The 21,942-nt window shown below is 40.7% G+C and overlaps 2 protein-coding genes across 2 annotated transcripts in view; one reads left to right on the top strand and one right to left on the bottom strand.

Annotated features, from left to right (window-relative positions):
* Positions 1–1,733, top strand: part of LOC140931258 (mitochondrial substrate carrier family protein ucpB-like) — a 4,811-nt gene extending 3,078 nt beyond the window's left edge. The window contains exons 2-3 of the mRNA XM_073381027.1: positions 1–17; positions 990–1,733. The exon at positions 1–17 is cut by the window's left edge and continues 146 nt beyond it. Of these exons, the coding sequence (XP_073237128.1) occupies positions 1–17; positions 990–1,677 (705 nt within the window). The 3' untranslated portion in view covers positions 1,678–1,733. The remainder of the gene's footprint in view (positions 18–989) is intronic.
* Positions 1,734–8,371: 6,638 nt separating this feature from the next.
* The window catches only part of LOC140931255 (uncharacterized), a 76,406-nt gene continuing 62,835 nt past the window's right edge, over positions 8,372–21,942 (bottom strand). Inside the window, exons 63-77 of the mRNA XM_073381024.1 lie at positions 20,744–20,797; positions 20,256–20,309; positions 19,475–19,528; positions 19,203–19,238; positions 17,878–17,895; positions 17,648–17,665; positions 17,046–17,081; positions 15,835–15,867; positions 14,854–14,925; positions 14,730–14,756; positions 13,736–13,859; positions 12,786–12,892; positions 12,096–12,179; positions 9,329–9,550; positions 8,372–8,607 (exon numbers count right to left, since the gene is read on the bottom strand). Of these exons, the coding sequence (XP_073237125.1) occupies positions 8,461–8,607; positions 9,329–9,550; positions 12,096–12,179; positions 12,786–12,892; positions 13,736–13,859; positions 14,730–14,756; positions 14,854–14,925; positions 15,835–15,867; positions 17,046–17,081; positions 17,648–17,665; positions 17,878–17,895; positions 19,203–19,238; positions 19,475–19,528; positions 20,256–20,309; positions 20,744–20,797 (1,086 nt within the window). The 3' untranslated portion in view covers positions 8,372–8,460. The remainder of the gene's footprint in view (positions 8,608–9,328; positions 9,551–12,095; positions 12,180–12,785; positions 12,893–13,735; positions 13,860–14,729; positions 14,757–14,853; positions 14,926–15,834; positions 15,868–17,045; positions 17,082–17,647; positions 17,666–17,877; positions 17,896–19,202; positions 19,239–19,474; positions 19,529–20,255; positions 20,310–20,743; positions 20,798–21,942) is intronic.

Genomic DNA, 21,942 nt, shown 5'->3' with positions numbered 1-21,942 from the left:
AGAGGTCTATATAAAGGGTAAGTGAAGTGCCTTCTTTTGGTCCTATTTTCCTTTCGCCTTCCTGTGCAAGTAACTGCAGGTGTTCCTGTTCTTAGTAGCCAGGGGAATCCCTGGCCCTTCTTTCCTAGTGACAGCCCTGAAATGTTGAATTTTAGCTGCTACCAAATATTTTCCCTTAATGTTTTATATTTACAATCACTTGTTTTTCTAAAATTAGTAATTTTTCCTGAGAAAAACGAGGCCATTCACTACTTTTCCTAAACCAGTTGAGTGATAAAGGAAGCTTTCAACATTGCAACAGCACCAAAGGGCTGTTTGAACATAGGCTGCGTAGCAGGCGCTTAGATGTAGTGGGCGCAAGAAAGAATGGGTGAGCGAGAGGGAGACACTTGGGTGCCTGTTCTTTCTTGTGTCCACTACTTCCAAGCACCTGCTACACGGGCTAGCTTGAAGACAACACTGCATTCATGCTTTTTTAGCAACATAAACAGATTTGCCTATTTTGTTTTGGGCAAGTTTATGCCCCCCACCATACAAACGTCTGTAAATTTTCGCGACTTTGAGAAGCTACACCTTCGTTAGTTTTCAACAAAACACTTTCAAACTTGGCAATTTTAACTAATTTTAGAGCGCTCTTTCCAGTGGTGTTGACGGATTTTCCTGAACTTTCCCATTTCAAAAGTTGAAAAAAAAAACATGAAAAGGTCTATCCTTCTAGATATCCTGGCAACTTGTACTATTACAAATCGCTACAATTAATCTCATTTAAAAGGCTCTGGTAGTACAGTATTTAACTAAGTAGTAGGCTGCAAGCAAGCTCTCCATTTGGGGGATATCGTGTAAAGTGGACGCGCGAGAGGAGACGCGGCCCCTCACGGCCTCGCTGCTCGCTCGCGCGTTCTCGCGCGGCTCGCATCGCTCGCCCAAATAGGAGAGCTTGCTCGCAGGCTAACTAAGTAGTTAAATACTGACTGATGACTTTTTTGCAGGCTTCTGCCGTCTTTAATGAGAGAAGGTTCTTACAGTACAATTCGGCTTGGTGCTTATGAGCCATTAAAACTTCAGCTAGGAGCTACAGATATCGCTCATACCCCACTGTGGAAGAAGATTACAGCAGGTGCTATCTCAGGGACGATCGGTAGCGCAATAGCCACGCCTACAGACCTTGTCAAGGTGCGCTTTCAAGCTGTGGGGCCTGGAAAGAGATCCGCTTATCGGAACACTTTCCACGCATTTTGGACAATCGCGCGAATGGAAGGCATCAAAGGACTGTGGACCGGTGTAGGTCCGACAGTTCAACGTGCGGCCATTCTAACAGCAGCACAGATTCCTTCATACGATCATACTAAGCATACACTTTTAAACGCTCGGTTGATGGAGGAAGGGCCCGCCCTTCATGGAGTGTCATCTGTCATTGCTGGATTTGTAACTGCTTGTAGTACGTCACCCTTTGATGTGGTCAAGACTCGTATGATGAATCAGAAGAAAGCTACAAGTGGAGTTCCACTAGCGTACAAGAATTCTATTCATTGTATAATACAAATTGTGAAGCATGAGGGTGTTTTGGGACTTTATAAAGGATTTATACCGAACTGGATGCGAATAGGGCCTCATACAATTGTCACGTTCTTTGTCTTTGAAAGACTACGGCATTTTGTTGGAATGAAACCAGTATAAACAATATAAATAACATTCAATGTATTTATTAATTAGTGACCATCTATTTACTGATATCAAGGATTAAACTACAATATTTTTACAGACTATTTCTATGACAAAGTTGCTAAAGCCATTCTTCGTTTTGCATATATATTCCTTATATACTAGTAATAATCATTGATTATGGATCCGCGTTCATCATATTCTACGAACATGACATCTGCACGAAAACCAGACTAAAGGAAACGAAAACGAGTCCAAAGGAGTCCAGTTTCCTGTGGCCGAGATGCCCCTGAGAAAACTAATATGGGCTGCTAATCGGCAGTCGCCAAATTTCTGTCTTTGTGCCACAGGAACACCAGATTAGGATGCGTTCTGACGAACGCGACTAACCTGTGTCGAAGATGCTCAAAGCATAAAGTATGCTATATTAGCGGAGCTGACAGCAATTTATTATTGCACACTTTGAGATGTATGTATCGCGAATAGTTCGCTTGTTCTCCTGAAGCGGGCTTAAGAGTGTGTATCCAATCAAACGAGTTGGTCCCCTGCACCTTCCTATCAAAAAATTACGGTAGATTTTTAATGGCGATGTCAAGCACTCTCATAGTTTTTACAGGGATCTAGATCCCTCAAGGACTAAATTAATTACTGTTACGAACTCTGTTTGGGCTTCCATGGCCAAATCATATTCATTTTGCCCCCAAAATATGCTATATTGTTGGAACTAACAGCAATATTTATATCACACACCTTGAGATGCATCACGAAAAGTACTATAAAGTTTACATTCTCTACCGACCTGAAAAGGCTAAAGAATATGTACCCAATGAAATGTTTTTGCCTACATTATATGAAGAGCCCCCCAAAGCATAGAAACCTTGTTATACAAAACATTTTCAGTACATTTCAATGATACCTTTTACGAGGGGTTTTACATTCACAACATTGTGTCGCAAATAATTAATTCTTATTAAGACACCCAACGACGGTTTTCTCCTAAATACATTGAAAACACTTTTTAGGCTACCTAGAGTACTAAATGCATTCTTATAAATTATAGGCGGCACTCTAAAATTTGTAACTGTTCGGTCATCCTATGGGAACTTGAGTCTTTCCGAAATTACAAGGGCTTCAGCGTTATTTTTTAGATGCAATCTAATGTATTACGACAGTGAGAATTTTTCTGATTCCTCTCCCCATCACATTTTTTAATCCGAAAATTGTAGGTTTCCTTTTTTCTACGAAAAATAGCCTGACCAGGGCCCAGTTGCTCGAAGGCCGATTAACGCTAACCCAGAGTTAAATTTTAACCCTGGTTTCTTTTTCTTTTGTCCAAAAGCATTTTCCCAAACAACTTTCTCTCTTCTTTATAGAGTATCCAATCATCAAATTGTAGGCAAAAAGAATAAAACTGAATTTGCTTCTCAAGCTTTCATATCTGAAATCAAATTTCGCACTAACTCTGGATAGAACAACCCGGCCCAGGGGTGTAAAATGTGAAAAATTAAACTTCAGAAAACCATAGGGGATTTATAAGATAAGCTTCGAAAACTGTTGATGAACGGAACAGTCATCAGGACATTTCTCACCGTCCTCAGAACGACAGAAAATTCTAGGCAATATTTGCTTCTCCGGACAGATATTTTACAAAAATTAAACAGTCGTTGGGTGCCCCTGATAAATGACCTGTTCATCACTAATTCTATGGTGCCCAGTGGTTAGAGCATCCGACTGGTGTCTACAAGGTCATGGGTCCAATTCCAATCTGGAAAACAGAAATTTTTCGGAGTTCTTCTCTCCCCACATAACCCTCTAAAAAATGAATAATCTGCTCTGTTACATTCTGACTTACTGCGACCCTCTTTCAGCGGCTCGTGAATCAAACGGCTTTTTTCTCCCGCACTTGATTGCTTTCCTTCTTGAGCTGTTGGTTATTAACTTCGATTCGAGAGTTTTATTTGATATTTAACTTGGATTGCTCTGTATATATACTGAGATAGTTTTACACTTAGTCTACTTGACATGGTGTGGAAGGTACACATTGTACTTGTTTTCCGGTTGATATATTGGAGTCGCAGTTGTTTGAAAAGTCTGGAGATCACCTGGTTTGATTCGCCTGTGTTTTCTTCCTTGGCGGTTAGGCGGCTGGGTTCTAGGCTTAATTACCAGCCGCTGTTCGGGAAATGAGCCCGCGCTCTTTCCCTGAACAGTCTCTTGACTCTCTTCTCGAGGGGCACCAGAGAGAGTGGCGGAAGGTTCATGTACCTCGACAATTACTTCAGACGGTGAAGCAACGGGATTGTTTTCAGCCACTGGCTGTTTGTTATTGATAAGACGGCTTTCAGCAGTTTGGTTGACGACATTAGCGGAAACAACCGCAGAGAAATCTTGCCACTCAGCCTTCGAGATGAGACCAATTCGTCGTTGCTCCTCGTTGAAATTTTGCACACTCAGCAACTGCAGGGATAGACGACCGGCTGGTCTTGAACTGAGTCGCTCGGTGGTAACATCCACAGCGACGGTCTTCTTAATCTTCATCATTCGTAAAACCACATTCCTGAAATTTTTGTTTAGGACGAAGCAGTACAAAATAGGGTTTATAAGAGAGTTGAGTTGAATAACCAGCTCTGACCATCGGAAATAGGAGCTTGTACGAAGAAAGGGCACAACTTTTCCGAAGAGAAGAACGATAACCGATGGGATAAAATAGACGAAAGAGACAACTGTTATGGCTAATGTCCTTTTGGCAATGCCATCCTCATGCCTCATTCTAACCCGCGCGCGGCGAATAGAGTCTTCCCTTCGTTCCAGCTTTCGCACTTCTTGATAAACTCTGATGTAAAAATATCCTATAAGGGACATGCACACCAACGCCGGTAAACAAAAGACAACGTAAAAGACCTCTACTAAGATGTTATGTACACCAGCAGCTTTAAGAATACGCACAGGCGCCGTGGTCAATACTGCCATGATCCATGCGATTGCAATCAATTTCTTGATACGAGCTCTTCGGATAAATACATGGTACTGATTCCACTTTGCAACAGCTAGGTACCTCTCCCATGCAATCACTGTCAGATGATATAAAGTCGAAAAAACTGCACCGTACAGCACCAGCTGATTTGCAAAAGTAATTTTACAGATCGCTTGGCTCACTTCTTTACCAATGAGTAAAACGTCCAAGCTAATGCATAAAGGCATCGATACAGCTCCGACTAAAAAATCTGCTCCCGCCACGCTGGCCAACAAAATGTTGGAGTTTGTTTGTAACTCTCGTGTTTTCCATACGGCTATCACCACTACGATGTTTAAGAAAATGGTCAGAGGAGAAGCAATAGACGTAGTGATCGATGCAATGTAAAATGTGGTCGTGTCACTTAAAACCCATGTCAACATTGGTCTGCTCGGGCAATAAAACACGGACTGGGTTCCATTTGAGGTTAATTCAGCAACACCAAGGAGTGTCATTCTTTTGGGATATTATAGAAAATTATGAGAAAATATGTAATAAAGTTAACTTGTTTACCATCGGGGAATTTAAGCCTCCTTCGATTTCTTGACTCCTGAGAAAGAACGATGAACGGTACAAGTTTTCCATGCGTGCGAAGTCAGGTTTTTCTGGCTTAGTCAATTTACCTTTCTCCCTAAATTAGTGCCCAAGATATAATAGAGCTTTTCTCTCTTCTTATACGTTCTCTCTCCCACAATAGTGAAGACAAATCCCTTTTTTCTTTTATGTTTTCAATCTAACCTTTCTTTAGTGACCAAGTTAATTGCACCCAAAACGTCCCAAAAAACATTCTTTTTCCTTTGCAAAAGTGCTACTTCAAATATCTGTTTAATTCTTAGATCAATTACCGTTAAGGAGAAGACAACTTCGAAAACTTTTTTTTCGTCATTGAATCACGATTTCTTTCCCATCCACAGCTTAGCCAATCATTTTCAAAGGGAAGTTGAATTTAGTAGAACTACTCTGACCCATATATCATCATTACCCATAATGGCCTATTTATCGTTTTCGACATTTGTTACAACATTCGTGGCGCGCTCACCACCTCCAAATACATTTCTAGAAAGTTACAAAAGAAAGTTGATATTTTTTAAACTGTCTTCGTTTTTCACATTACGTAACAACAACAGCGTACTTTTATTATAAATACAAAAAAGCCATTTGTGATTGGATAAAAATGAACAAATTTTGGAAAGATACAAGTCATTTAATTGTTCAATGGTTTAAACTGAACGTTTCCGGCCTATGGGAACATCGTTGCATGTAGCAACACCCTTTTTTATAATAGGCCAGAGGTTTTCTTCTATTCTTTTTAGAATGGAGAACACTGGAAGGAACACTAACAATGAGGACTTACGTAGACATATGGGAAAAGAAGACTAAAAAACAGATGGAATACTTCAGATGGAAACTGCGTTGAGCTATTTTACAATTTGTCTTAATGTGGAGTAGCCGCTTTTTTATTAGAAGGGATGCCTCACTCGTCTATGCAGGCACTGCAAATGCTGTTATTCATTCGTCAACTTTCTTCTTTTTTGGTCGGCGCTTCTCGATTCCCCTGCATGGTGATTATCACATGTAAACAGGAACTTTGCAAAACAGTGAAAAAGGAAATAAAAATTTCATTTGTCCTAGCAATTGTTAGAGCTGCGGCGATCTGCACGAACACTGTATCCACAATAATTCACAGACAAATATTACAAACTGCACGGCAAGAAAAACACAGGCAGCGTGTGAAAATTATAACGAGTTACAGCTTCTAAATAAGAGAATAGAGCAAGATACATCTCGAAAGCGTTCGGCTTTTTGGAGCTGTATGTGGTTGCGTGTAACTCTTACGTACTAATTTTTCTTTGACTCGCTTTTAGTAGTTACATTACTCTTGGCTACACGCAACGATTTAAATGTTTATATCGTAACTTATTTTAACTTTTAACTGTGAAAATACGTTTTGTTTATTATTATTTCCACGGATTATATTCGGGCAAATTTCCCCAAAATTTGCTGCAATTTTTACGCTTTCGGTCAAGTAGAAATTTACACTATTTTTTTATATAAAGAATTTATTTTACATGCAAATAGAACAGCGACGCTGAAACTGGCGAAATTTTAAGAATATATTTTAGGAATAAATCCGAGCGAGGCTGAGATTTTGAAAAGAATTTAAAAAAATGTAATTTTGTGTGTTGAAACTGCCTTTGTACACTATAATTATATGTTTTCAACTAAACCGTATAGAATTCTTCCTTTCTCCAAACGGCAAAACTATAAAACGATGAGCAGCTACACTAGCCAAATGTTCGATACTTCTGACTCGATCGAAACAGTTCGATACCGATCTCACTGTAAATAATACCTAATATATTCTAAAAGGAAAATGTCGTACGCTATAATGAAAGAGTTTTCAGAAGAATGTTTTCACCCTAATGTCGGTAGAAACATGTAATATTCACCCTGGGCGGGAAAAACAATATTATTGTAAAAAAAGGTATCCCAACTCACAAAGTCACATGCAACTTAAAATGAAACAGGAAAAAGAGTAACAATTTCATTTGAACGTATTGGACCGATGATCGACCGGCTAGTTGCATGTTGAGGGGATCTGCTAAATAAACGATCTCAGCCGATTGTCCTGTCGTTGTTTCAAGCGGCACTTCCAGCGACCGGAGAGCTACTGAGGATGTGAGGCCTGCGTTTGAGGGATAATATCGGTTCCTCAATCCATTCCTATTAAATTTGCGGGCCAAGGTGGTTAATATTAAAAACAAAAGGAAGAAAAAAGCGGATAATGCCAGGGAATACCAATACTTTTGGAGGAGCGTTGCGTGACATCCAAAACACGGCTGCGAGGGAGACTAAGGGAATACCCCCTCAGTATCGCAAATTACTTATAAAAAGTTAGGCAAACCCAGATGGTTCTAAGCTAAAACCGCCGAAAGGGAAAACGGCAACAATCCAAGATTCCGCGCTATTGGTAGTAAAATAGAGAATACAGTCGAAACCCGTTTCAAGCACACCCGTTTAATTCGGACACGTCGTTATTACGGACAGTCATCTTTGTCCCTTGGGAAAGTCCTTACGTTTTCTCAAAATTCAACCCGTTTAATACGGACACCCGTCAATACGGACAACAGACACTTATTTCTTCCCCAGTCAACAGATTCTCAAAGAAGGCCAACCTCGCTAATGCGGACACTTCATTATCAACTGTGTGCTGTAATAGACCTTTCCTTTTTGGAGGCAAGGAAACCCTTATTTGAAAGCATGTTGAAGTTCCCAGCGCTCCACTGAGCGTAACTGTACGCCGGATAAGATGATTTGTAGACGTCAAGTTTTGGTATCAAACGAGTTGTGCAGAGAACGGTTTTGATTAAGTAATATATAACTGAGCAATTTTTTAGTGTTTCCGTGGATTTAAGCCGCGGAATGAAGGCGTTGTGAAGATTAGAGATGCGGTATTTTGTTCTAATAAAAGGAGGTTTTTTGACTTGAATGACATGAGCTGCTTAATACGGACACCCCATTAACAGACACCCCGTTATTAACGGGGTTTGACTGTATTAGAAATTACAGATGTGGCCGTTCACTGATAATAGCTATTAACTTTCAACTTTGAGGTGTACGTAACAAATGGGACAGCGCACAATATCAGGATATCAGTTGTTGAGCAATCGTAATTAATTAAAGTCACATCAGAAAATAAGTTAATAGTTATATTACACATCCAAGAATTTTTCCATTCCAAAGAAAGAGTATACAGGTAGGCTGAATGTAGAATAAAATAGAAGTTAATAGAAACAGACAGGTCCTATTTCGAGTCCAAATTCCTCGTTTTGATCGGCTATGTCGTAAGCTGCTGCATCCACAATGGGAAGACGGTTGGTTTTGGGCGTGTCTATTTGGATAACTGTGTGGAGCCACGTGCCATTCTTGATCTGCGATGAAAAAGGAAGAAATAATTAGTGGTTTTGTACCGTCTACGGGAATCCGTCCGCTTCACCACGGCCTAAATTAAAGCATTGTTGTGGTTATGCACTTTACTGGGTGAAAAACATGACGTTTCGAGTAAAAAGTTCGAGTCAGAGAGGGACGAGATTTTTTAGATTCAGGACGGTCACGCGAGCCAGCAAATCGAGCGAAGCGAACGAAAATAAAAATTGTCAGCCCAGGAAAAACTGGGGCCTTTATTTTTAGCCTCGACTCCACTATAAACCGAGAAGAGGCTGGTTGCAGTCTAGAGAATATCCTTTCATACATACTCTGAAACCTTTATTGAGCGGACAGTCTGAGGTGCAAAGCGGACACTCTGCCAGTTTCAATGAAACTTGACCTCGCTTTTTTTATGTCAGCTGTTCTAAGACAGCTAACAGTTTTAGTAAAACAGCAGAGAGTTAAATAGCGTTAATCATCGGACTGATTTAAGCTATTTGTGTGTTCATGACTGCATTTCGATTTACGGGGAAATATTTTAAAGTTTACGTAACTTCGCTTCATGCAATCCTTTGTGTTACAGTCTCGTTTGCTGTTTTATAATGTGTAAATTCTTTGTTCACGTTGTTTATTTTTCCAGGTAAACCGTTTAAATGTGGTGAAAAAAAAAAAAAAATGACATTTACGAGTTTGAAGAACCGGACTAGTTCACATTTTCCTACTCACTCGACAATCGTCCGTAATTATCCTTGGCTTGAACTTATTGGAGGAGCTGGAGTGAATGATGACTCCATTGGCCGTCTTAATTTTGATGGACTTAGAGACGTCTTTAAGCTGTTCATCGTACCAAGCGATGGAGTTTTTGCAGTGGTAAGTGATGGTCTGACGTGCGCGGTCACTCAACAGACGTAAGAATAACAGCTGGCTTAAAAACTTGACGTACTTGATCTGAAACATGAAGGAAAGCTTCTGTTTATCTAGGGAACAATCGCCTCATGAAGGTAAACCAAGACAGTCTTGGAGTCTGGATTCCACGCCGTGGATTCCGGATTTCATGCACTGGATTCTGGATTCTCTGTCAGTGAAATTTGGATTCCGGATTCCTATCGTAAGCGGGATTCCGGATTCCGGATTCCGAAGTCCAGCATTCTGGATTCCATTAGCAAAAATTTCCCGCGGTTTCCGGAATGCGGATTCCCTTACATGGGGCGAGAACAAGTTACGCTAATTGGAACCGAGGGGGAGGGGGGCACTCACGGGAAGTCTGGGTAGAGCTGTGTCGCCGAGGCCTTCAAACCCCGACCCTTTTTAAGACTTTCTGATCCTGATTTGTTCTGTTTTGAGCACAGAATTAAGTAATTTTTCACACTCAAATCGTGGAAATAGATATTGAGGAAAACAATTAATTTATTGGTATTTCAAATGTACACCGCTCACCACAAGTCTTCACACTCTTTGAAAGGCTTCCAGTCCAAAAAGACACCCAGTTCAAAACGCTCAACAGTGAAATTGTATACCCTGTTAAAGACTCAGACCCTGAAAGCCATACCCTGTTCTGCGGAACATACCCGTATAGGACAAATAAGAGAGTGCCCCCCCCTCCCCCCGGGGGAGTTGGAGACATTCATGTCTATGTTTAGTCACCGATCAATTACTGGGAAGATGAAAAATCCAAAGAAAAATTTCATAGAAAGATGATTATTTTTTCAGTCGTGATGTCACATTTAGGATTTGGCTTCGTAAAAGGTACCGCAAGGCACCATCGCCTTACTATTGTGGAGATAACATGTAGTCGATGTCATAGTTAGTAATTCCTTCAATTCCTGCTCCAGGCTCCAAAGATAGTTATGTACAGACATCGTGAAAACTATTTTCCCTTGACCTTGTTTTCGCGACGTCCCTGTTTTTTGAGAACCTGACACCGGCTTGAAACTACTTGCCTTACTTCCGCCCTTTCCTACGTTCTTCGAGTGGGACACACCGTGAATCCTCTATTATGCACCCCAGGGGGGCTTTTTTTAATCTCAAGCACGTTTGACGGAGGGCGAACAGTAGCCTGCGTAGCAAGCGTTTCCAATCGAGTTATTGCGCGAAAGTTAGAGCGGAAGCAAAAAAAAGGTTGAAGGGGGAGGGGGAGGGGAGAAGAGGAAACGCTTGCCCGCAAACCCCACGATTCTGGAAAACGCCCCTTGATATTTCACGGTTCGGTTCATTTGTAAATTGACAGCTCGTCAAAATAGAAACATAACGAACAGATTACCCCTGGATTACCAGATTTGTAAAATTACTTTGTTCTCTAATAGAACACGTTGCAGGCGATTGCAAGAACTGTAATAAAAAAGGTTTACGATAAAAGAAAGTTAAAACCATGAGCGATTGCTGCGGAATTTCTTGTAGCTTTATCTCGTCTTGTCGTCTGAAACCTTATCGACACGTCAAAAATGATTTGTCCGGAACAATTCACTCCGCCGGGTATAAGTTTTGCAGAGCTGCTGCTCTTCAGCCTGTGTCGAAACGTTCTCTACAATAGATGCCGCTAAATTTCCAATAAACAAAAAGAATCTTTTCATTTCAAAAAGCTGACAAATCGCTTGTCCATGGCGGCTTCAGCTAGTGTCGAGTACCGATGTTCTGATTTATGTTGATGTTATCTCCAACAAACAGTCCATTTTTTCCAGTCAGATCCGCACGCCGTCATTCTCAATAAATTGGCCTTCCCTAGTCTCCACTGCTCGATCTCCAATTATACTTTGAAGGCTCTGATCTCATAAACCTTCGCACAAACACGATTCCAATAAATATCAGTCCAAAGCATTTGTAATCTGCGACCACAAATCAGATGAGACCAGATCAGTGACACACGAAAACAAAGCATACCTGGTTTGATTGATGTTTCGAATGCCAAGTAATCAACACTACCCGCACCGCGCCAATCAGAGGCTGCGTTCGTGGGCGAACGCAGTTTTTCAAAATCGTGGGGTTTGCGGGCAAGCGGTTCCTTCTTTCCCCTCCCCCTCCCCCGTCATTCATTTTTTTTTGCTCTTGCCCCAGCTTTCTAGACGAACCTCGCGAGGAAACGCTTGCTACGCAGGCTAGGCGAACAGTAGAGAGGGGGGCTTATTTGATTTAGAGAAGATGATGGTATCAATTTTCCATAAAACCCTAAAACGTCCGTGCTGTTAAAACCTCACGTGATCCTTGCCAGTCCCACAACCCATACTCTACACGGGTGGTCACTCTCACATAGGGAGTTTAAGCAACGACGTTTTTGAGCGACGCACGTCAACCGGATGTGGACTTTTTGCACCCTTCAGTCGTGATTTTGAACAAATTCTTGGGCAAAACGTCCCTTTAAGAGTAAAGACACTTAGCAATACAAATTTGGCTCACGTGCGTCGCTCAAACACGCTGCAACTTAAACTCCCTGCGTGTCACAAGAGTCAAATCAAATTAATGTTATAAGAAGAGGTCTGTTCAGTAAGGCAATTTTTACCTTCTTAAAAGCTCCCAGATCCTTGCTCAACCATTTGTACTCGTCCACACCAGAATACCATTTCTTCCTCTGGGATAAAAATGGCTATTCCATACAACAAAGAAAGGAATAATTTAGCAAGGTCTATAGTAACCTTCTATAACCTACACTTAAAGAGGGTTATCGAGACAGCAAAGGCCTTTCTTTGTTCTTTACTTTACAATATTACTGAGATCTTATTTCCGTAAACTTTTCATCCTCCCTATACCGCTTCAGTTTAATTATTTAAGAATTATCAGTAACATTTTCTGGTTCCAAAGGCAGCAGCTTCTTTATTGTTTTAAAACTTCTAGTTTGAAAATTCTCAGTCATTTTTAAAAGGAAAGCAAGCACGTTAAGCCGATCGTTAAATGGACTTGTACTCAGTGTAAATGATGTGTCTCTTGACCTCTCTAGGCACTAGACCAATAGATCATTTATTGATGGATGGATTTTTTGGGGGGAAGGACTCCAATCATCAACAAAAATAGGTGAAACAAACCGTCGTCAATTGTCCAACTGTTTTAATCCTGGCTAGAATGCTGAAATAGGACATGGTAATTAAGTCAACGTGAACATAGACAAGCTAAAATTGCGACGGAGAATGTTCTCATTGATTGGTTACGCCTATTTCTGAACTAAAAAAAATTTTACAGTCAGGTCAAAGATTACCTTTTTCCCGTTGCTTGAATACAAGCACGTGGCATTGAACGAAAAATTGCAGTAAACCTTGATCGCGTCTTCAGGAACGCCTTCATTCGGATCAATCCAATATTCACCTACGTAAAGATTTGTTTTTCAGAATTGGTGAAAACATTGAAAGACATCACACGGCGTATCTATCGGCTACTACTAAATACCTGACTCGTCTGAAGTCGTCTTCGTAACGCGCACGACGAATCAGGGGCTGATGAAGAGGGAGAAGTGAGAAGAACGACTGGGATATCCTGCTCTCTCTCCCTCGCTTCCCTAAATTCCAGTCCTCACTCCTGAATATGCGAAGGAGGGTTCAATGAGAGACGACTGGGAACGAGTCCGTACTGAGGCATATTACATCCCATCCTCGGAGACCCAGGGGCAGATAGTGGGGGCGAGGGAAAGTCTAAACGGGCGGGAAAATATGGCACGAAGAAAAGTAAAGAACGGCGAGAAGAGCCCCCGGGAACAATGTCTTACCAGACCAGTTCCAAACGGTCGCCGCCGTCCTGCCTTCTGATTGGGTAGAAAAACACAAAAGTTTTCTGGCACCAATCAGAAGTAAGAAATCAGTTAGACTAGTTATATTTTTTTCCTTAGAAATTCATTGTTTTCACCATCGTCGGTACAACCCAATATGTCAGTTCATCCTCAAGATAAAGGTCCATTTGCCCTCACTTTCAAGGTTCTTCGACCAGTTAAACTATCTTTGTCTTAGCTTAAAAAAAACACTCCGTTCTAGTATTGGCTGAAAAGTCATGAAAAAACTGAAGTCAGTATTTAGTCAGTATCAGTATTTTGTTGAGATTGGTGGCCCTTACCAGCCCAATCCTGAAATCCCTTTACATCAAGGCCGGTCTCGCTACGGTTCCTATTTGTATCGGTCGGCGTTCAGAAAGGAAGTATATCTTTGCAATTTAACTTACCACTTTTCAGATTTGGATAGCACAGGATAAGATCCTTACAAGTCTTAGCTGGGTATTCTTTAGAGCCGTTTGGTTTTTTGTAGAGTTCAAGTTGGTAATGGAGTAAAGCTAAGTTGATTTGGACCTACAAAAAAATAAAAAAAGATGTTTACAGAAAACCAAACTACAATCAATTTTGTGCAACAAATATAAGTCTGCCTCTAAATCCCGACTCTGAGTTTTAAGTACTGTCTATTTTGTTTACCAATCTCAGAGTCCTAATGTGAATTTAAATAATAACTGTGTAAGGTCTAATGGTTACGTCCGAGGATTTTCGAGATTTCTTGATAATTAAATAGTCACACGGAAAAAATGTGCAACAAGTATTTCCCATGTTTTTTTTTCTAGTTACTAAACTCGAACTAATTTCAAAACGTCATCTTTGAATAGTCCTTTTTAGAGTTGTGTATTGAGAATCCTGGCCTTGAGTGCAAAGGAGGCGAGAGGTGACCTTGTTTTGATTTGAACCTTCCTGCTCTCGAATATAACTTCTGTTCTTGTGTATATTAAAATGGTACTGATGTGTCTATCAAAACAAGGTCACCGCCAGACTTGCTTCGACTCAAAGACTATGTCGCTAAATAAAGACAAAACCCATTACGTGACTGCACGCAGGTCACGTTTTGTTCACGAAGAGTTGGGTAAATTCATTTCCGTTGTCCGAGCAGTGATTGGCTCCTTGGGTTGTAAGTGTGTACTGTGATATAATTAGCCGAATGAAGTAACTAGTTTAGCAACCGCGTTCCAAGGCTTTACAATAGACCTTTTTACCGATACGGCGGCCATATTGAATTAACTCGATTTAAGGAGTATTATAGGATGCCCAGGGTACATGAGCACATTTCGTTTGTAACATGAATAAAGGTCTATTTGAGACTCACTGAATAGCACAAGGAATGAGGCTGGTTCACGTCTCAAGACCTGCATAAGTGAACAGTTCAAAAAGGTTACTTACCGGATCTATTAACGTTGTTTTTTCAGCCTGAGAATAAATTAAATAGACGTTACATTTCTGATCTCCCAATGGGTTTTATTCAAGGCTATTGAATGCGACATAGAGAACAACTGTTTCATGCTACCTTGGAACTTCGATAAAGATTTGCCTTCTCGTTGCGAACACCAGAAGCTCCAGAGACTCCAGAGTTCCACTGCTGAAAATAATAACAAACAAACAAAAAAATAAATAAAAAATAATTATATAAGAAGGGGAACATAACTGGAGAAATAATCAAGTCATGTTACTTTTTATTAACATCGGCTATGCTCGCCACAAACCGAAAAAGCCACATAACGAGGCAGCAACATCCGGTCGATAGGGCGCCCGACTTTGTATCAGCAATTCTAACGAATTCAGGGAAGCTGCGAAACATTTTTCAAGGTGAACGTAGTGGGGAGGGGGCGGGAGTGACCAGTGGCTTGTTGTTGTTGAAGTCCTGAAGTGCAGCTTCTAAAGAGGCTCTTTCCACTGTAAGGTTCTATTTTTGGGGGGGAACGTTAGGACGGTTGGCTAAAGCCCCCTAGCCCGCGCTGGCCCTGCTCCCTTCCCCAGCTCCCTAAATCATCCCCGTTCTGATTGTTGGCTGAGGGTTGTTTCAAAATAAACACGTGATAGGCGTGTACACGCCAGCTGTTTTGTTCTATTTGCAGTATACCCACAGTTTGTTTCTTGATTTGACCAGAGGCCCAGTGGTCGACACACCAGAAAAGAATTTGGGATACAAATCTCTCTCCCGCGTAGCACATAAAGGCAGAAAACGTAGCGCCATAAAAACATGACGTTTCGGCGGCCAATGTCACCATTATCAAATGCAAATGAACAGAAACGATAAACGATATACATGAATGGTCGAAGGTGAGGAACGATACATTAAAATGTGAAGAACAAAAGAAATGAAATAACTAACTGAAAAGGTAAGAATAATAAGGAATTCAAATCCTATTAACTAAGGCCATTTCCTCTTCCATCGGCATAAAAAGATGTCGCCTACACTTAAAGCTTTTAAATCATTTTCAAAACCAAGCAAAAAGAATGTAACCGTATTATAGCTAAGGGCTATTACCTGAGCAAAACCAGAAAGCGCTCCAAGGTCTGTCTAATGGAACAGAAAAAATATTCAGTAAGTGTGAATTAAGTACTACGCACCTGTTTTGCAAGAGGATATTTTGTTCAAAGAAAAAATAATAATTATATAAATCTCATTTCTTGTAGCCACCCTTAATCAAATTTTCCATAAAATCAGGAAAGATCGTGCCTGCGTTGCGAACGTAATCTAATTCCGATTAGCAAGGTCCTGCGTTTCGAATTTCCCTTCAAACTAATAGGCAAATTGACTGCAGTGGCTTTTTCACAGGCCGATTATGACGCGTACTCAAATCATGATACACAGCTGGGGGAACCAGAACAAACATTTAGACCCTGTTTTGCAGACGGACTTAACCAGAAGAATAGTTCCCTTTGTGTCTAGGGTAGGAAGGCCTTGTAAACTCCTTGCAAAACCTGTAGACCTATCAAAGTATCGGCAAATTATGAAGCGAAAGACTTTGAGGAAAGCTATTCCCGGCATAATACTTGACTGTATTGGCATTTTCCCAAGCTGCATGAGTAAGTAATAAGGAGGTTGCTCTGAATGGTGTTCCTGAGGAATTGAATCTTACGAAACTTACAGTCATAACTGTCACTATTAAATGAAAACGCGTTTACGATAATTTCGTACGAGATTCCATTATATTTTGCCTCTAAAGAATTTTCTCTTGTCTTAAGGCATCTTTTGTTAGTACAAGTGAAGATAGTAATGGTAATAACCCACTGGAAACTCCTACCGGATAAGTATGTGTAATCAAATGGTGACTAGTGAAAGTAGGGAATAATCTCACGAGCATTACCATTGATTACCTATTAATATCATGGGTAACGAACTACGTTCGCAATCGTGAATTTTTGACATGTTTATCCTGGATCGTATCGATCGAGAAATCCACTCTCTCAAAAGAATAGAGCTTAAATTTGGCCGAAGTTTAAAATTTTCAGCATTTTTTGAAAAAATATCTGTTAAAATCCTTCTTGATGAGCTCTTTCGTACGTTTAGGTTTTCTAAAGCGGCTTTTAATGCGTGACATCTTCACTTGATATTTCAAAACTTCGTCGCCATCTTGGCACTGAGACGTACGGAAGGTTGCCATGGGCAATTTTGTAATTTCACATGTGAAAGTACGAATTAACGCTAAAATTTCGCGCCAAAATTAAGGAGTAATATTAACAAAAATAACTAACCAGGGGTCCGGGAGGACCTGGGGAGCCTGGACGTCCCTGTGGAAATAAGAGTGAGAAGTGAGGCTTTGCTAGTAGTCACTCAGGTTATATTCACACGCACGGCACCGGACGAATTTTCAACGGGCTGAAAAATTTGACGGGACACTTCGTTGACATGAGACCTTTCAATATTTTCGCTCTGTTCACACGGAACTTTGAACGGCTGGACGTGGTTAAAGGTGGTTCCGAGCGAACGGAACACAAATAATAAGCGCACGAATTTTCAACTGGTTGAAAATTCGTCCTGTGCCATATTAACCTAGCCTTATTAAAGGTGATAAAAACGTCACGCGTACTCAAACAGAAGCGAAAGAACGTAACAGCAAAGCGGAAATTCTGAACTTGGCGTCTTTGAGCACAAGGCTTAACTCTAACAATTTGGGAACATGCGCACTGGGGAATTTTCCTTACTTTGCAAATTTTGTAGTGAGGGTATTGAAAAACCAAGAAGAGAGAAAGAGAGAAAGAAACTATTGTCCGTGACTCAGCTTTTCTAATGTGATTCTGATACTTCCCATGTCAATTTTCAGCAAACAAACGAAACATAACTGTAATCATCATACCGGCTCTCCTTTAGGGCCCTAAAAAAGAGAATCAAACATTCCATCAGCCATTATATAGTAAACTTATCTCGTTTTGGTTAGTATGCGAGCTAGCTCTCCACTTCGAGTTCCAAGCGAAGCGAGGCGCAAGAGAACACGCGGCTTCTCAGGATATAAGCGGCCTAATTGAAAGCTTGCTCCATCGGTAACATAGGGAGTCTCGTCACTATGCATGAAGTAACATTTCTCACCTTGTGTCCAGGATCTCCCTGAAGTTAAAGCAAAGGAGACGAGCATTAGTTTGAACGTGCCTGTTAAATCATATTTACTACACTCAAAAGTCTGACTGGATTGTCTATTATATTTAATAGGAGATCAAAGTCACGTCTAAGCTACTGGCAAAGAATTTAACTCGAACATCAAGTCAATTTATTTTAACTTACTACTCGCGCAAAGACCAGTATAGGCGCAAATTCATGCCTTCTTTACACCCCCTCTTACCATTAATAGAATCAGTATTATGAACCCCTTTGGGCCCCAATGATTGCTTGACTTGTGATAACGAACTTCTTAGATTAATCTTTAACTCGCGTTACACAATGCAGCACAGTCGTAAATCGCATGTACAATTAACTGACAAACCTAGACGGTACAGCAACAGTAGATCTATTCCGAAGGCAGTGGTTTTGAATCCTTACGAGGTCAAAAGATTTTATCTTTGCCTTTTGTGGTCCCCACTTTACTAGGACTAACACTCAATGGTGTTTATCGGATCACTTGAGTTTTATGTTTACGGTCAAGTCGCCCGAAAGTCACCTCGCCCGAAGTTATGTCTCCCGAAATCAGAGTTGTGTCACCCGAAATTTTTAGTCAAGTCGCCTGAAATGCTGAGTTATGTGGCTCGAAATTTTATAGCCTGTGTAGCAGGCGCTTGGAAGTAGTGGGCACAAGAAAAAACTGGCGCGAGAAGGAGACACGCGTTTCTCCCTCGCGCGCGCCCGTTCTCTCTTTCACCCACTACTTCCAAGCGCCTACTACGCCCGCTAGAAATTTTATCACGCTCAACAACACCCTAGCATCCCTACTGCACATTTATCGCGCTTTTTTCGTCTCATCGAAGATTAAAAAACGAGATATATTACTGATTTAATTCATCGCACTTGTTTCTTTGTTCATCAAGGGTTAAAGAGCGAAAGATATTACACATGAGCTTATACCGCTTGTTTCGTTTCATCATCGCTTTAAGAACGAGGTATAATACACATTCATTCCTCTTTTTTCGTCTCATAATGGTTTAAAGAAAGAGATATGTTAACAAAAATTAATTTTGTTTCTCTGCGCACCTCACCTGACAAAATTCAGGTGACATGACTCAGCATTTTGGGCGGCCGAATTTTCACTCCATAATTACTGTATTCTCTGCTCCATCATGTGTCCAATGCTACGTGCCACAGCAATGGATAATTGTAACCTACCCACCTATTAAGGTTGAGGGGTAGGGAGGAAGGGTATAAAACAACCTATCGAAACCTGAAGCACAATTCAATCGTAAACATATGATGAATAAATATCATACCATTTGCCCGGAAAAACCAGGAGGGCCCTCAGTTCCCTAGAATAAATAAAACGAACGCGTACTATGATTAAACGATCATTGACCAGTCTTTAATAAAATTATTGCTCAGGGCAAGCTTTGTGCCATGGATTTCTCTAGTCAGTTTTTTTGTCACCGATCCGACACAAAGTATCGAGTAAGTAAAAATTTGAAAAAGGGAAAACAAAACACGGCAACAAGAGGTAGGACAAAAAAAACCAAACAAACAAACAAACAAAAAAACGCCTACTTACCTCATAGCCCAGGTCTCCTTCCAGACCATGTGATCCTTGCAGTCCCCTTGAGCCCTATAAATCAAAAATTCATCCTGAAATGTAATAAAAATCGAATGCGCAATTCCAACACTACGCTGAAAAAAACAAACAAAAAGAAAGAAAAAAAGCGCACTGTTTTTTTACCAAATAGCAATGAACGCCGAGGCTAGTGTCACTTGCTCGCACGCATTTCCCGCGTAGAATGCTTCGAATTCTGATTGGTTCATCCAATGACCCAAAATGATATGATTGGCAGGAGTCACTTTTCTAGCTTTGGCCTTACACCACTCAACAAAGAATTTGTTGGATTTAATTTCAACTGTGGGTGGTAATTTCGGGTCAAAGAGGTAAACAACTATATTCATGAAAGTGTACCAAGTAGTCAAACAGAACAACAAGACCCTATAAAAACTTTCGGAAATGGTTTGCTGTACTGTTATGCCACGAAGATATTTGATTTCATGGCTGGGAAGCACCCTGCAGGGCCATATATGGGAACTTATTTTTGTCTTCTGGAAGCGCATGAAAATATATTTTAATAAGTAAGGCAGTCAAGCGCAATTGGCTCGGGGATAAATAATAGGTCACCAATGAGGAAATGGCTCTTTGGTGATCCTCACGAAACAAACTAAGCTACTAGGAACTAGTTTAAGAGATCGTAAATTTAAATAATTCGCTTATTACACAAATTTTACAGAATTTCACCCTTTTCGTCGATTGGTATCCTAAATAACATTAATGGAATTCAGTACTATCGTACCCTTTCTCCAGGAAGACCAGTGTCACCTCGCTGCCCAGTCAAGCCTTCTGGTCCCTTGGAATAAAGAAAATATGAGCTATCAGCTAAGAGATCAGTAGAGAATATTTAAGCTACAAAAACACAATCTTGATCTGGCGTCAGTCATAGACAACTATCTACAGAGATAGAACCACCAGGTCTGTGAATGAAAAAATACGGGAGTGTGCAGCAAAAATTCTGCGTTGTTATGGGGAAAAAAATTACCCAAAGAATTTGCTGGAGAAAGTAAAACAATTACATTACAGCAATTAAAGCAAGCAAGCAAGCAAAACAAACAAGTACAAAATTAAAAAAAAATCATTTCATTGACACTTAAAAGAGAGAAATGTTTTAGTAGAAGACCAGGAATACTGATCAGTCAGCAGGATTCGGGTTATCAATTTTATTGAACTACAATTATTAATTTAAGCATTATCTGGTTAACTTATTTTTAAAAACTCTTTTTTTACCTTTAATCCTGGACCTCCTGCTGGTCCCTGCAAACCTAGGTCACCACGGTCTCCCTAAATAACATGTTACAGATTCAAAATTGATTGCATCTGTCGTTTTCATTTTGTAGGGAGTTTGCACCTCAAATTTGACGCTTCTCTAATTCTGTAAAAGCATACTGCGGCAAAAAGAACCCAAACCAGAGAAACAGGTAGCCTGCGAGCAAGCTCTCCGGGACGCTCTGGCGGCGGGACGAGAAAAGGAAGGAGAACTTGCAATTACGTCTCTGGAATTTGAATTCCAACTCCACTTCCTCTATGGCTCCCCGTTGAATGAGCTGTCAGATTTCTACCAATCAGCGCGAAGAGAAAAGGATCATCTCTGCCAATCAGCATTTCGCATCGACTTTTTCAATGCAGATATTTAAATTCCAGAGACGTAGTTGCAAGCTCTTCTTCCTTTTCCCGCCCTACCGCCAGAGCACGCCGGACAGCTTGCTCGCAAGCTAATGAAAAGGAGGGAGGCAAGGTACTGAGTTAAAACAGGTTAAAATGGGTGCCCAGTCATTTAAAGCAAAGTAAATTGGTAAATGCTGAGGATACGTCATTTTGCACGTTCTCTAAGGAGTGTAAAGCCTGGTTTTCACCAGCGCATAAGGATAAGAACATGTGTAAGCAAGTGAAAACTGGGTCGACATAAGCAAAAGCAAAAGCACAAGAAAAACTGACAAGTTCGCTCTTCTTGTGTTTGTGCTTATGCTTATGTCGTAGCTTTGACTAATGAAAACGGGGTCGACCCAAGGATAAGCATAAGCACAAGGCCGTGGACCAATCATAGCTCACTTTGACCCAGATCTCATGCGAACATATCAAAATTAATGTGGCGGACGCTTCGTCCGCCATCTTGTTTATCATCGGGTTGAGGAGAGCTGGTATCGAGAATTGAGTGAAATATGCCATTCTGCGCGTGCGTATGTCTTTATGCTTATGCTTATGCTTTAGTGAAAACCTAGCTTAAGGGTGCTTTCCAAGAAGTCAGAACTGGCAGGCCGGACCGGTCATTTTGAAAATATAATATTAGTTTTTACTCGAAATTTTCCCTAAAACCCCCTCTACCAACCATACCATTTATAAATAGACTAATCTAGTTGGATAATGGTGCAGATCTGGCACGCCAGTTCTAACAAATGGAAAGCGCCCTAAGATTAGTGATATTCGAC

This window comes from Porites lutea, chromosome 3 (assembly GCF_958299795.1).
Source record: "Porites lutea chromosome 3, jaPorLute2.1, whole genome shotgun sequence".
Taxonomy (NCBI): Eukaryota; Metazoa; Cnidaria; class Anthozoa; order Scleractinia; family Poritidae; genus Porites; species Porites lutea.
This window is presented reverse-complemented; position numbering and strand designations above follow the sequence as displayed.